Source organism: Salvelinus sp. IW2-2015, linkage group LG5, assembly GCF_002910315.2.
Source record: "Salvelinus sp. IW2-2015 linkage group LG5, ASM291031v2, whole genome shotgun sequence".
In the NCBI taxonomy this organism is placed as follows: Eukaryota; Metazoa; Chordata; class Actinopteri; order Salmoniformes; family Salmonidae; genus Salvelinus; species Salvelinus sp. IW2-2015.
The window spans coordinates 6776587-6793515 of NC_036844.1; the positions used below are offsets into that span (position 1 = coordinate 6776587).

Sequence of the window (16929 nt, forward strand, 5' to 3'; positions counted from 1 at the left end):
ACTGCTGCCTGTGTCCGTAAGTCATGGAGTAGCAGGACAAACACATCCAGCGTGTTCAAAGTACGGCTGCGGGCCTGTGTATGTGAGAGGGGTGGAAGGAGAGCAAAAGTCCAAGTTCTAAACAAGGGATCCAAATGAAAGACAGAGGATGTGTGTATATGGGCCTGTATCTGTAGTATCTCGAAATACAAGACTATAGCAGTAGATCAAGCCATGCCCTGTCCAGCATCCACCTTCCAGCCATTAACCAGTGCTGTTCCAGTTGTGCCCAGGTGGGGGCAGGAGAGTGTAGAACTGTATATTAACTCAACGTAATAAAGCATTTACAATGGGTTAGTAAATCGTTTATTCATCATTTATTGATTATTACTCCCACATTTGTAAATGCTAATAACCGAATTATTCACACATTTATAAACAACTTTTAAAGTACAATGATTTATAAGATCATTCATAAGCTGTTTAATATAGGTCCTTATAAATCATTAAGTGTGGGCTATTTATAAATAATACATATTTTATAAACGTTTGGAGTGACCAGTGTAATTTCTCACAAAAAGATGCACATGCCATCGGTACTGTATTCCAAAACAGTCACACTGTTGTAATAGTGTTACGGTAATATTACAGCAGTGTTGAGGTGTAACTTCAAACACTCTATGCAGAGTAAAACAAAGCTCTTAGTCCAAAAACGCTAACACAAGTGTTTGATGCACTGACTTACCAAAACCAAAGTGTGGATTGGAGTCACTCCGGTTAACCAAGACAAAAATCTTGAGTGGCGATTCTAATTGGCCGATTCACATTTTGAAACGGAGGTCCAGGTTAAACGTAAACTCTTTCTAAAGTTCGCAAGTATTACCGCTTGATGTTCCTCGTGTGCCAGATTGTGGGCAGCAGGGCCAAGAGAGCAGGGTAGCACTATGGAAGCTCTTGGTCCACCTCGGCCTACCTGGTTAACCATCCCACATCAAAGCTCTTCACAGCATGATCCAAAACATTATTTACATAGCAAACCCAGAGCTGCTGCCCGACATACCCAGACCTCCACCAACACCAACCCAGAGTCCAACGCCTGCCTGGGCATTCTCCAACCTGACCACACTAACCAAGCAACACACTGCACAGGTCAGCTCACTGCACTGCAAGAGCTATAAATCAACACACACAGAGGGAGAAACACACAGACGAAGGGATACACACAAACACACATACTGTACAGTACACCTATGTGGAGACAAATGGGCACAGAAGCTGTGACAGTAACAAACACACACACACACACACACACACACACACACACACACACACACACACACACACACACACTGTCACAGTAATATACACATCGTTAGAGTTGCATTTACCCACATACACCGTCAAATGCACCCTAACCGACTTGCCAAAACTATAGTTTGTTAACTTCTCTTGGATAGGGGGCAGCATTTTCACGTTTGGATGAAAAGCATGCCCCGAGTAAACTGCCTCCTACTCAGTCCCAGATGCTAATATATGCATATCATTAGTAGTATTGGATAGAAAACACTCTGAAGTTTCTAAAACTGTTTGAATCATGTCTGTGACTATAACAGAACTTATTTGGCAGGCAAAAGCTCCCGAGGACAAACCATTATTTTTTGTTGTTGTTGAGGTCACTCTCTTTTCAATGGGTTTTCATTGGGACCTTCCTGCAGTTCCTATCGCTTCCACTGGATGTCAACAGTCTTTAGAAATTGGTTGAGGTTTTTCCTTTGAGAAATTAAGAAGTAGCCATGTTCAGAATGAGGCTCCAGTGAAGTGTACTGTTTGTTAGAGGCACGTGACCTGAAAGCATGCTACACATTGTTTTCCTCCGGTATTGAACACAGATCATCCCGTCTTCAATTTTATCAATTATTTACGTAAAAAAATACCTAAAGTTGTATTACAAAAGTAGTTTGAAATGTTTGGACAAAGCTTACAGGTAATTTTTGAGATATTTTGTAGTCACGTTGTGCAAGTTGGAACCAGTGTTTTTCTGGATCAAACGCGGCAAATAAATGGACATTTTGGATATATATCAACGGAATTAATCAAACAAAAGGACCATTTGTGATGTTTATGGGACATATTGGAGTGCCAACAGAAGAAGCTCGTCAAAGGTAAGGCATGAATTATATCTTTATTTCTGCGTTTTGTGTCGCGCCGGGAGGGTTGAAATATGATGGTCTGGGATTGTTAGCTGGGGTGCTATCCTCAGATAATAGCATTGTTTGCTTTCGCCGTAAAGCATTTTTGAAATCTGACACGTTGGCTGGATTCACAACAAGTGTAGCTTTAATTTGGTATATTGAATGTGTGATTTCATGAAAGTTAAATTTTTATAGTAATTTATTTGAATTTGGCGCTCTTCATTTTCACTGGATGTTGGCCAGGTGGGACGCTACCGTCCCACATATCCCAGAGAGGTTAACAAGAAATTTGTGGAGTGGTTGAAAAACGAGTTTTAATGACTCCAACCTAAGTGTATGTAAACTTCCGACTTTAACTGTAGAAGGCTTCTGTCTATTTGAGCTGGTCAGACTGTGTGGCAATCCTGTCGAACGTATCTATTTTTTTTTTTTTTATGAATCGTGTAGTGAAGCTGCATAAGTGTTGCTCTCCACTTCCTGGCGATTGAGTTTTGAAATCAATGGAATTAGAGTAATAGCTAAAGAAATGGACAAAACACCAGTCTCTGGATTACATCTTCAAACTAAGGGCAACCGTGGCATGGCATCCGTGACAGGGAGACGCATCCATCATGCATGATGATGTACACGGGTAAGATAGTCTAGCATTAGCTAGCTACATTTTCAAATATTATACGTTTCTAATCTTGACAGAAAGTGGATTCAATTCAAGCTAAAGTGTACTGTTAGCTAGCTAACGTTAGCTGGCTGGCTCATTAGCTAATGTTATGTGACGTGTGTGATCTTACACGTTGTTTACCTAGCTAGGTTAATTGTTTACCTAGCAAGCTACATGTCTTAAACTATGGCTATTTACTGACACCGTATGGCCGGTGTCAGTAAACGTCGGCAAAAAAGAGTAATGAAATTGTTGCCAGCAGAGCTGGTTAGGCTGTGTTCATGTTATCCAGACGTAAACAAATCATCGGCCGGAGCGTCAAGCGTGCGCTCTGAACGCTCCGAGAGCGAAACGAGATAGGTGGGGCTAAAGCTTAAGAGGGTGTGAGCGATGCTAAATGGGTGTAGACAAAGATATCAAAACATTAATAGACCATTTTCTAAAAAGTGAGTTTACAAGTTTATCAACTTTCAAAGCGCAATTACTTTCCCATTGTTCCTCAAACATGCAGTGTATGATATACCATTTTGTAGCTCTGAGTCTCTATGTAAAAAAACACAATTTCAAATGTTGTTACAAAAGACCGAATCCAGGTGTTGAGTCACATTCATACACATACACAGTATCCCCTCCAGACAGTGGCTGGTTCTCAGAGCTCAGTGAAGCTGCCGAAAGCCACAGATGGGTCTATCACCTCACTTATCCACCAGACCCCCTATCACCCTCCCCACACCCCTTCCCTAACTGCCTCACCCCCTTCTGCTCCTGTCGTGCTTCTGGATCCGCTTCGGGTCCTCTCTCTCCTCCCCCTCTCCTCTTTGGGTACCATCCACTCCCTTCCGCCCCTCTTTCTCTCCCCTTTCTCCTCCCCCCTCCCCTTTTCTTGCGAGAGAGTCACCTCCACTGCACAGGATTATGGGTGGATTATTTCCAGTCCCCCTCTCTGACTATGACGTTGGCCAGGAGCACTGGGGGAAGGTGGTGCAGAGGTGCACCATGGGAATGTTTGGCTTGGCCATTTGCTGAAAGCCGCAAAAGAAGTGCTGAGGGCACACTTCTACTTGTGGGCCTGCTCCGATCATTAAGGGGGTTGAGGGAGGGGGTGAGGGGGGTTGAGTTGAAACCCAGACATCTGCCATGAATTAAAGAAATTCTCCCGGTGATCCAGGGGGGAAACGTATCTGTCTGCGGCTAGACGACTGAACTGTGTTAAACTCAATATAAGATCATATAATAACTCATCAAGAGCTAGCAGCTAGTGTGTTCTCACAGGGTTAATTAAGCATAGTATATGCCAAAAAGGCATCATAGGAGAAGGTCAAGCGGGAATTAAGTAAGCTAACAAAACAGTAAGGTTCTTGAATATTGAATAGTTCAGCCTCATTTTATCTCTTTTCAATGCATTTCAAACCGTACCTGAGACGTCAGGCTACTGTCTGAGACTAGAACGTCTATGAATGAAATCTGAGCCACTGAAGATATTCGTTTGGGGACTCCACTTTTATACTGCTTCAGAAACTGCGAAAAGACACTGTATAGAAATACATTACACTATTCAATGGTCAACACAGCCATGAAACACTATGTACCAGAGAAAGAAAGCACACAAGAGGACCTAATAGTGGTATTCAAAGTTGGGGTCGCAACCCCTAGTTGGGGAACTGCAGTGGGGTATATATATTTTGAAGGCCTTTTCTGATTATTGTAAAGATAATTGTGTAGAAAAGTTTCTGAGAAAGATAATTGTGTAGAAAAGTTTTTGAGAAAGATAATTGTGTAGAAAAGTTTTTGAGAAAGATAATTGGAAAAATAAAATGTTATTGAGGAAATGTATTTATTAATTTATTTTCATTTAGAAAATGTGATGAATTGAAGGTTATTTGTTAATGTAAAAAATGAAATTTACCGGTTGTGTCATTAGCTTTTTGGGGTGGGGTCGCGAGAAATTATTGAGGAAAAAATGGGTCCCCAGTAATTCTGGCGGAACAAATTGGGTCCCCGCTGGAAAGGTTTGAATACCACTGACCTAAAACAGCCCAATGGCATTGATGAGTGATTTAAAAGGGAACTGTTTGAAGTAATGTCTGGGTATATAGCTTGGTCTATGGAGGCTCTTAAAGTCTGCTTCTTTACCATCTCTGCCATCATCACTGTAGTCTTTGGTCCTGCTCTACAGACTAGTTCGAATGGCCTTGGTGAGAGATGCCATTTATCATCCGTTTAGGTGGCCATTAGAAAAGGTTTGTAAAAGTGTTTCAAAGCACAGGAAAATATACTTTTACAGGTATTTTTTGAAGTTCCTAAAAGTAAACAAAGCGAGCCAACATGTCAGCTATCGTTAGAGTTATGACTTCAGCTTCATGACTGAGAGTCCGCTGTTACAGTGGCTCTGCTATAAGGGCTAATAATAGAGAAACAATCAAACAGGAGCCTCGTGGAGTCCCAACGGAGCACTGGTTACATCACCGATCCCCACACGACAGGCAATGGAAAAGGAGATCAATGTCTGGGCATCTGCACCTGTGTGAGGAGCTCCTAACTGACCCCACTGGAAGAGCGACGGGATGAGTTGCATGCACACCAAGTGRAATAACATATGTATGTTGTATTGTTCATTTCATGTTTTCTTCCTCTCACTTGTTGACCTTTGGGACGAGAACCGGAGTCGAGCCATCTATCATTGACAAGTCTTCTTGATAGGAATTCTGCTAACTCACCTGTCAGTTGTCAATCTCTTTAGAGAGAGTACCTGCAACTGTAATTACCTTGATCCCCATATCTCTATTTCTATCTGTGTTTTATTTACCTGACGAGAGGTTATGAAACGCAGGACGGGCAAAGAGAGAGTGAAGAATGTGAAAAAGAGGAAACAGGACATGGGAAACTCCTTATAGCTCTGTAATAATCTGAAATGAATCCTCTTAACGAGCACCATGGGTTCCTGTGGTTTACTGCTTTTTCCTGGCTCACAGCACTGCTGCCACAGGAGCCCCCCCCCCCCCCCCTGTCCCTGGCTCTAACCCATTCACTTCACCTGTCTCCCTTCACAGGAGCCCTATAACCTCACCCCTGTCTGTCCCAGGCCATACCTCCATCTCCCCCACTGTCTCACCCCCAACCCTAACCCCTGTTTCTACCTTCCTGCTGCCTCTGTCTACTCCTTTATGCCGCGCCATACCTGCGCAGCCTACCTCTCTTTCTACCCTCCGTCCTCCCCTGTCTTTACCCTCAGCCCTCCCTCTATCTTTACCTACCCCTCTTCCTTGTCTTTTTCCTCTCTTCTTTTTCTCTCCTGCTCTACCTCAACCTCTCCTCCCTCCTCCTGCCCCTCTTTCCTCTTCCCCTCTCTACCTCCCCCCTAGTACTCCTACCCCGTCAGCCACCCCCATCCTGGGACAACCTATCAGCAGCACCATGGAAGACCTCTGGATGATGTATGGCATATGGCGCACCGTCAAAGGGCTGACATCAGTGGAGAGAGGAAGAGAACTCCTCATTCTTTCCAGGTCCTGGACCAAAAAACCTTTCACATGCTTACCTTATAGTACCTCCCAACTCTTCTTATTGCTTTTGGCTGCCCTCTCTTTCTCTTACCTCTGTTCCTCTCTTGACCTCTGATCCTTCTCACTCTTCTTTTCTCCCGGCCTCTCTCTCTCTCTCTCCTACCCTGTGGTCTCTCTTTCTCTCTATTCAATTCTCTCTTCTTCGCCTCCCCTTATCTATGTCTCTTATTCCTTGTCTATCATTACCTTTTTTTGGAGGAATCAATATGTTAACTTTTGCCAAAATAGACCAGTTGTTTGATGAGATAAACATGTTTCTGGATATTCCCGTTAGTTCTGACTGACACTTTTACAAAAGTATAACTTCAAACTGGAAATCCCCTAATCACCATGCAGGACAAAGACATACTTTCATATTTGTGTCTGCCAACAGAGTCCTGGTGCCAGAGGCAATGGATACCCAGACATTGCCCCATCCATCCATCCATCCCTCTCATATAATCACTCTCTCTCTTCTCCTCTCCCCTCTCTTCCTATCGCCCACATCTTTTCCCTTCCCCTCTTGAATCTCTTCACCTTCTTTCTGCCTTGCCCACCCCAAACCTGTTCCTCTCCTTTCTCACTCTTCACCTCTCCCTTGCCCTCAACAGATCCTCCCTCCCATCTCCTTCCCTTCCCTCTACTCTTCCCAGCCGTAGAGACAACACCTTCGAGACGCTTACAGACTGGTATTCACATCTGTTAACTATCCTGTATTTGGGCTCTCTTCTCGCTCCTCTTGGTCTCCCACAACCCATTTATCACATAATGTTGTTTCCCTATCTACCTGCCCTGGCTGGCTTCTGGGCCTTTCATTATCCCACATTTTTCCTTGCACAGAACAATGGGAACGACAGCTTATAATCAAGGGACACGTTCTGCCACACCCTCTAAAAGCTCTCTCTCTCAACCCCACAGGACACACGAGGTGCACTTTCAAACGCATACAGGACCACAATAAATACACCACACCCACCACACACACACACATTGAGAACATAAAACAGACACACATCACACGGCCCGTGCACACAACAAAATTATTAAAATGAATTCTGATTGAAATACTCTTCCTGTCAGAGCGAATGTAAATACGGAAGGTTAAAATAAATACTAACCACAAGCACGACATACAAGCACGCTATACTATAGCCAATACTGAGCATCACATGGCGTTTTGAAACAGATGTTCATGCAATATCCACCGAAACGGCACAACTAGCCAAAACGCCATTAGTACTACTGGCAAAGAAACATCAAATTGTTTTTCCTTTTTTTCTTGCTCCACCACCTTTACGCTTGTAGGCCTCTGCTCTCAATCAGACTAAATAGAGTAAGGGAACAGGATTGAGGGAGACGCAAGGGGAGAGAGAATTAAGTAAAAGGGAGAGAAGCGAGAGAGCAGGTAAGCACCATTACTCTACCAACATGCAAATGTACTCTATAGCTTAATATTGTAACACATTGCGTGGTTAAATTGTGAGCCCCATGGCAATATTCCCGTAAACAAGTATACTACAAGCAAAACCCATACATTCACAGAAATGCCTTAGCTCAACACCACGGTGCAGTACTTAAACATAATATAAAGCCACTCTCTCAACCACAATATCTCATGTCAACAACCTAACCACGAAACCTCTCAAAACATCACTAACCACTTTACAGCTGTATGTACAGAGCAGGCTCCCCCTCCCCTTGGGAAGCCTCACAGCAGACAACAAACCATTATTGTTCCACAGTAATTCCTCCATTCACACACCGCAGGTAAGGGGGTTAGGACTTTCCTCATCACTCTTTCTGTCTCTCTTTTTATTTCCACCTCTTTCTCTCTTTTTTTATGTTTATTGCTTCTCTCTCACGGTAAACTGATCTCTTTCTTAAACCCCTCGCGTCAGAAATCGTGACAGAAGTCTATTTCGGAACCTTCTTCGGCGATATTCAGGAAATGCCGGAGAAGCCATAATTCTCTTTTTTACGTTTTTATATTTCGAATCCAACTCCCTCCCCTTTGCTCTATCCGATCCCCACCTCTCTCTCAAACTCTCCCTTTCTCGGTGTCTTTTTCTCTCCGTGCCTCCTTACAAGATTGCATTTACATGTGAGTCATTGAGCAGACGCTCTATCCTTGAGCATTCATTTTAAGATAGCTTGGTGAGACAACCACATACCACATTTTGTAGTAAGTCTATTTTTCCTCAAGATGTTGAACTGGAAATGTACAGGAATCCGACCAATTGAATTAAATGCCCTGCCACTGAAATCAAATATGTTTTTTTCTTTGTTTCTGCTCACCACCTTTAAGCTGTAGCCTCTGGCTCTCCATCAGACTAAAGTAGAGTAAGGGAACAGGGAGTGAGGGAGAGCAAGGGGAGGGAGAATAAGTAAAGGAGAGAAAGGGGAGAGGGGTAAGCATAATTTGGAAACTATGTGGCATATTTTCCATTTTCTGTGAGTGCTAGAAGCCTGTCCCGTCTCCCAACTGGGCTGGCAGACACACAGCATCGGGAGGGAAAGTTTAAACATCTTTCACAAAATGTCCGCCTGTTCTGTTACCAAGTTAACGGTTAGGCTGTTGTTGTGGGGTTTGGGTTGTTTGGGTTGCTGGATGTGATATGTGTTGACTAGGAAGGATGCTATAGGCTACGACAAGGAGGAATTAAAACCCAGGAGCGGGTGCACACACACACACTTTCTCTCTCAGTCTGAAAACAGACCAGGCTAAGGGGGTGTGTGCTGGGTCTTTGTGACTTACTACCAAGTTTGAATGTCACATGCACAAGTACAGTGAAATGCCTTTCTTGTCAGCTCTAACCCCAATAATGCAGTAATCAATATCAATGTAAAAAATAACAAGGTAGAACAAAAACACACGATATAGAAATAAGAAATAAGAAGAAGACGATCAAGTAGGTGAGCATACTATATACAGGGTTCGTTCCAGTGGGTCGACACTTCCATAGCGCTCAAGTAAGCACGGTAGATGTTGTCGATGAGAGAGGCAACCCCCCCCCCCCTCGTTTTCCCTGACTCCACTGTCTTGTCGGCACAGTGAATGGAGAATCCATCGAGTCGGATAGCCATGGGGGGTATCTTGTTTCAGAAAAACAGAGAACATTGACATTTTGAGAGTACCGTTGGTAGCAAATGCACGATCGGAGGTCATCCATCTTATTATCAAGTGACTGTACATTAGCCAATAGAATGGAGGGAAGAGATGGCCAGGTTTCCCTTTGCCTTAATCTCACCAGGATCCCCTCTCTCTTGCCTCTTGTAACGTCGGAGTTTCCCCTTTGGGGAGACGAAGAAGAAGAAATTGGGTGGGAATTACAGAAAGAGCCCAGGGCAGATGAGTCGAAGTCGAAGCCGGGAACTGAGGTAAGTAGCTGCCGATCTGATGTTCAAAAGTTGTTGGTTGTAAGAAATGATAGCGGATACATTTCAAGAAAATAAAGTATAAATAAACGACAAACGAATCACCAAATTGCGAAATTGGCTCTGCACTTGCAAAATGTTGGCCATCCAGTACGGCGCCATCTTTTTCACACCACAACCAGACAAATATATCACTTATATCTGAAAGATCAACGCTATCATGAACGTTACCAAGTATCAGGACATTATTGCCAAAAAAACTGGTTGTGGATCTTCCAGCAAGACAATAACCCAAAGCACAGATCAAATTCCACAAATAAATGGTTAATTGACCACAAAATCAACATTTTGCAATGGCCGTCTCAGTCTCCGGACTTGAACCCCATTGAAAGCATGTGGTTTGAACTGAAGAGGGCAGTCCATAAGCGCAGACGAAGGATATCAAGGATCTGGAAAGATTCTGTATGGAGGAATGGTCCTAGATCCCTCGCAATGTGTTCTCCATTCTCATAAAACATTTGAGTAAAAGGCTCAGTGACGTTATCCTCGCAAGGGGTATTGAAAACACGAGTGCCAATAATTGTGTCCCCTACCTGTTCGAGAGAAGAAGACAAATGACTTGTTAAACAAAACCTCTTTCTCTGAGCAATTGTATTATTATACAACAATATAATTATCTATTTTTTTTCTTGCATGCAATATAGCTCAGTAGTTATTTATTTTATAGCATTTTTTGCTCGGCGTCATCAAGGGTGCCAATAATTTGGCTCATGACTGTTTGTGAGCACATTGCACTTAAAGCATAGACTGCAGGTTAACAAAAACCATTCAGCAAAACTTGTATCCTTATATAACTACTTATCAATCAGATAAGTGAAGTATCTTTGGACTATATGAAGTGGATCTTAGAAGTTGTTTACACAGGCAGCCCAATTTGCATCATTTGCACAATTATTGGACTCAAATCTGATCTGATTGGTCAAAAGACCAATTAGTGGAAAAAACAGATCAGAATTGGGCAGTAAGTGTAAACACAGACTATACAGTACAGCCTTCAATCCCATATGAGCTGTTTAATGCCACATCCTCATATCCCTCTTTCCGTGCCAAGCCTAGGGGAATCCAGGAGTGATGTCATAGCTGTTCCACTGGGTCTATTCTCCTCCAGAGAGAGCAGTGGAGGGCAGAGGTGAGTTGGAACATCCCATCAGGCAGAGCTCCCGAGTGGGGCAGCGGTCTAATGCACTGCATCTCAGTGCTAGAGGTGTCACTACAGACCCTGGTTTGATACCGGGCTGTATCACAACCAACCGTGATCAGGAGTCCCATAGTGCGGCACACAATTCGTCCGGGTTAGTGGTTGGACGGGGTTGGCCGCCATTGTAAAATAAGAATTTGTTCTTAACTGGCTTGCCTAGTTAAATAAAGGTTCAATTAATAAATACAATTAAAAGTCAGACTGTGTTTAATTATTATGGAGCGCTTCGCCCCTAATCCTCTTTATTTAAGCACATGGATTAACCAAGCACTGTGACAGTAGAAAGACTGCGGGGTGCGTGTTTGATTTCAATTTGGAAGGGTGTGTGTGTGTGTGTGTGTGTGTGTGTGTGTGTGTGTGTGTGTGTGTGTGTGTGTGTGTGTGTGTGTGTGTGTGTGTGTGTGTGTGTGTGTGTGTGTGTGTGTGTGTGTGTGTGTGCATATTTTTATTTTATCCTTTTCACAGGCCTTAGTTTCAAAAATAACAAAAACACTGTTGACATTAGCAATAAGCAACAGTTGGATCACTTCCTTAGCCACTTCTTTACAACAACAAAAAAGTAACAATCAAACGTTCAAAAAGAATACACCCCTTCATTTGTATCTCTCTCCCATCTCCTTTCTCCATCTCTGGCAAAAGCAGCAGTATTTCATACTGTGATTCTTGTTAGGTCTCTCCAGCTTTGATAACCCCAGGGTCTGGCTGTCACTTATCTCCAAATCATCAACCTCTCCCTCATCTCCAACCGCAAAGCATAGCTTAAAGAACGAGGGAAGGAGGAAGGGAGGAAGAGGGGAGGTGAACCAAATCTCCACTATCTGACTGTTAGCGCCTCCCTTAGTGTACACAAAGATGTGGCAGTGAGTGTAGATGGAGAGAAATGAAGAGAGAGAGATAGAGAGAGAGGGGGGGGTRGGGACAGTTGCTCAGACTACATACACAGCTATACACAGCTGTGCAGTTCCAGGTACGTGTTCACAGCAACACTGCACAAAATACCTCATCTATATCTTCACAATAATAACACAATCCAGAATGAAACCCCAGACTGAAAACCTCCTAGCATTTCAACTGGCAGAGATCTCCTCCYGCCTTCTTACGGCTTTTAGATCACAAAATCAGTCAATATCCCCGTCAATCAATAGGACTAAGCGAAGGGCCATTTGGAGAAGATAGCATGAGGCCTACCTCAAAGACTTCCTCATCGAGTATTCTAGTTCCGAAGACCACAATTCCTTTGGTGTCGATGATGGGGTGTGGGCTCCTGGACAGTTTCTGGGTGGTCTTCTTTTTACAGTCCAGGATGATGGTGATGCTCTGTTTGTGAACGCTGATGGCCACTCGGTGCCACCTGGGGAGAGGGACAGAAGGTTAGCTCTCTCTCTCTTGCGCGCGTTTCACTACAGTTCTACTAACTTTGAGATGGACAAAGGGTTAGCTCACACAACGCCGTTTCACTACGATACAGTCGCTGGCTGTAGGACTTGTGATACGCTGATATTATAACCATACATATAACCATATTGGTCAAGGATATGGATGGACTCAATGCCTACACATCCGAGGGCACTGTACCACACAACGCTCAGATACTGTTCATCTGAGGAGGTTATGTTTTATTTATAATCCAAACCGCCTAGGTTGACCGGCTAGATACTAAGTGATGTGTTACACAGACAGACAGCAGATCAGGATAATAAACACGTGTGATCGAGCACCTGGACAAAACTAAATCCCCACAAAGGTTCAACCGCCAGACTCGCCAAAGCTAGGCCGACACACACCTGCGCTCTGATTACAGAGAAGCAAGCAAGCGGCTACACTGAGAGCACATTACATTTGTTTGTTAGGGTGGTCCTCTGTGGCTCCGTTGGTAAGGCATGGCGCTTGCAACGCCAGGATAGTGGGTTCGATTCCTGGGACCAGCTGTATGTAAAAATGTATGCGCACGTGACTGTGAGTCGCTTCGGATAAAAGTGTCGGCTAAACGGTGTGTATTTTATTATTATATCATATAATAAGAGGCTCTAGTGTGATATAATCCAGATGTCTCAAGTTGGCTGGATGTCCTCTTGACACACACAGAAAACTGTTGAGCGTGGAAAAACCAGGCAGCGTTGCGGTTCTTGACACAAACCGGTGCGCCTGGCACCTGCTACCATAACCCGTTCAAAGGCACTTCAATCTTTTGCCTTGCCCATTCCCACTCTGAACGGTACACATACAGTACACAATCCGTGGCTCAATTGTCTAGAGGCTTCATCTACACGGATTGAAGTGGATGTAATAAGTGACATCGATAAGGGATTAGAGCTTCCAGCTGGATTCCCCGGGCTAGTCTATGTCATGAAAAGAGCAGGCACTCACATGTGATGTGATTTGATTTAGGCACAGCAATAAATTATGCAGCAGGCCTGCTATGGTTTCTTTTATTGAACAGTACGGTCTCAGACAAGGTTAACCTACCTTCTGTTGGCCAGGTTGAGTCCTCTGAAGAGGGGATAGTTTGACTATGAAGTACTATAGTGTACTATGTAATGATATCCGTTTACTATCTAATGACATAGTAACACTGTGTGTGGGATGAGGTGAGCCTACTTTCCGTCGGCTAGGTTGTGTCCTATGAAGGTGGGGGGGGGGTAACTTTCATATACCAGTGCTAAACAGTACAGTAGAACTTTAGAGGATTATATGTCATAATATTAGACAGGTGAACATACTAATACTGATAATACGTACTTTCCATCAGCGCAGGTTGAGTCCTTGAAGAGGGGGTATCCTCTGGGCTGGTTGCCTGTGTGGTCCTCAACAGGAAGACAGGGGAGCGTCCCACCTCTACCCCCAGCGCTGGATGCCTGCTCGTTATTACACAGACAAGAGGAAGGACTGGGAGCCCTTCTTAGGCTTCACCGTAGCCAGGATGGAGAAGTCCTCAGGGAACACATCAGCTGGGAGGGGGGGGAGAAGAGAGAGAGAGAGAGAGAGAGAGAGAGAGAGAGAGAGAGAGAGAGAGAGAGAGAGAGAGAGAGAGATTGGTTATGAGTGGTTATGATACACCAGTTCATGTAACATGCTGAAAATGGAGAGACAGAGGACCACACACCTGCCTGGGTTTTATGAAAAGCATTGTTTTCAAGAGAGCAAATCTAAGTAAAATCCAAATGTACAGTCCATCAATAAAATGGTGTACTGCAGTGAAACTGTACTATCATAACCTTCAAAGGCACACAGTTAAGACATTTTTATGTACTGAACCAGACAGAGGAAACAGGGGAGGATGATGAACATGGGACAGAGGAGACGACAAAGTCTTGGACAGAGGAGACAGAGGAGACATCGTAACAACGTCTTGGAGCATCTAAAGCAAACACAGAGCTCTCTCCAACCCTCCACCACTGGCCAGAATACTGATCAGAACACCACAGAGATGGGAGGGATGGAGAGAAAAGTCTGGAAGAGAGAGGGAGAGAGTAGGACAGGAAGGAGTACACGGTAATGAGAATAGCATGTGGTCCCTTGGGTGGCTGTCGAAAACACTTTCCTCCTCTCCAAGACCTGATCCATACACCAGACATAGAGACTGAGACGGGACGCAAGAGGGACTAAAGGAGTACTTACAGTACAAAAAAACACATGGGATAAACAAAAGTGAAAAAAAGGGTGAGGGGGGAAAAAAGAGTAGTGAAATGGAAGTTTCAACCCCCTCTCACCCTCTTGAGGAGCGCCCGCCTCCCACTTACCTTCATCCCTCCCTCCATCCCTTCATCTGCACGCCTAGTTTAAACCTCTCCCTCCATTTTGTGAACGCCAGCCACATCTGTGAGACATATGCCCCGAGAGCAAGGCCTTGTGGGACATTCTCAGCCCACCAACCAGGGGGAGGGCCTTGCTTGCTTGCTTGCTATGGGGCCCTCACATACACACTCGTGTTTAGTTCAGTCACCGCTCATCGCTCCCACGACTAGAGAGCGGCGTTTGTTCGAAGGGGAAATGAGAGAAGCCGCCTGCATGATCAACCAGTCGTCACGACTGAATGAAGTCTTAGCGTGTCGGTTGTTTTAGCAGAGTGGGTTTCTAACTACAAACGCAGGATCTGAGAGTGGAGCTACATTTACGGAGTACTACTAAACTAGCATATTTTGGGGGGGATATATTTGCTCATTTAGACTGAGGCTGAGGTTAGTAAATTCTGCAGCTGAGACGTAAAATAGTCCTATACCTTTGGACACGTCTCTCCATTTATTTTCTAAGCTGACACTTTAAGGAACTCCAGACTAATAACTCCTAGTCTGGGAAGGGAAGATCTTTCCAGAACATTTGGATCAGACAGTAAAAGAGAAGCTAGAACCGGGGCTGTGGTTGCTGTGGTTTTGTAGCACCTCACAGGCCCTAACCCCCTCCCCTAGTAATGGAACCCAGGTTGTGGTCACCGTGGAAACTCAGCATTAAAGCGTCTCTGAGACAGACAGCCAATCAGAGGGCTCGGAGGCTAAGGCGCCGTGACTTCGGAGCAGTGGGTAGGTTCTGGAGCCTGAGGTTAGGAAGGAGCAGAAAGTCACTGGAGAGAGAGAGAGGGTGGGGGGGGGGGGAAAGAGAGGAGTGGAAGGAGCTCTAGTCACTGATGGAAAAGTCTGTTTCTCATCAATTTCTCTTTTCTCCACTTTCTCTCTCTCTCCTTATTGTCTGTCAATCTCTCTCGTTCGATCTCTGTCTGTTCCTCTTTCTCCCTCAGTAAAGACAGAAAGACAGGCGTATGATATCTTCATGCGGTGGCCACACGTCTTGGCGGTGCATTCCAGAGGAATTCTCTTTGGCTCAGAGGGAGAGTTCGCAGCAGCCGCTTGAGTTTGAGTGGCAGACGCGTTGAGAGCCAAGCAGAGCAGAGCACGATACGAAGAAGAAGAGAGATAGGCAGGTGAGAGCAGGCTACAGTAGAGAGTTGCCACTGGTGCATTCCTGTACCACTTAGCTCAGCTGCAGAGAACTGGAAGAGAGGGGAGGAGGATGAGAGCCATCAGACAACCCGTTGGAGCAGTCTCGCTAAACGCGTCTCATCTCAGCAGCGCAGGGTACGGCAACGTCGTAGCGCTCGCTCATGAGCAGAACGATGAGACGTCCATTGACATCATTCTGCAGACGCGACTTACAGGAGCAATCGGGTTAAGTGCCTTGCTCAACGGCACACAAACAGATGTTTTAACCGGTAGGCTAGATGCCGCGCAGAGTGACAGAATAGTTTTAGAGTGACAATAGGATGAGAAAGAGAGAGGGGGAGACCGAGAGAATGTAGAAGGCCGGGTTGACTCATTCCTTATTAACACAAAAACACAGAATTCTTTCTTTGCTAAACTTGAAACACCCCTGAAAGGGCACTGTTACACGATGGGGGCTGCAGTCACAGTGCTGAAAGTCGTTCCCATTCGCTGGGCATGGAGTTGGCTCTCAGCTCTGCTGTGTTGATGAACCGTCTCCTCCCCTCCTGAACTCTAGGGACCTTTCACCTGGCTGTTACCGTGGGGACAGAAATGGCTTCAGAGAACTTTCACCACGAGAGGGATCCAACTAGTGGCAGGAGAAGGAGAGGAAAAGGAGGAAGGAAAGTGGAGGAGAGAGAGAGAGAGAAAAGGACAACATGTTCGTATGTCCGAACCAATTCTCCTGTCTCTCTTTGGCTGTTAATAGCCATGGTTACTACAGGCTCCTGTGTCCAGGAGGAATATCCTCCTTCCTGACCCCCTGGCGCCCACACTGGGCCACCATGGGACTGGATGCTGTACGCATAGGTGTGTGTGTGTGTTTAACTGTCCTTCTGGGTACCAGACATTTTGCAGATCACCACAAGGAAAAACGCTATTTTAGGGTTAGGGGTTAGAGTTAGGTTTAGGAGTTAGGGTTAGGGGTTAGAGTTAGGTTTAGGAGTTAGGG

At 44.8% G+C, this 16929-nt stretch overlaps 1 protein-coding gene across 1 annotated transcript in view; it reads right to left on the bottom strand.

Annotated features, from left to right (window-relative positions):
• LOC111963846 (collagen alpha-1(V) chain-like) overlaps positions 1–16929 on the bottom strand; it is a 157004-nt gene that overhangs the window by 83708 nt on the left and 56367 nt on the right. The window contains 4 exon segments of the mRNA XM_023987395.2: positions 12193–12355; positions 13744–13813; positions 13816–13851; positions 13854–13952. Of these exon segments, the coding sequence (XP_023843163.1) occupies positions 12193–12355; positions 13744–13813; positions 13816–13851; positions 13854–13952 (368 nt within the window).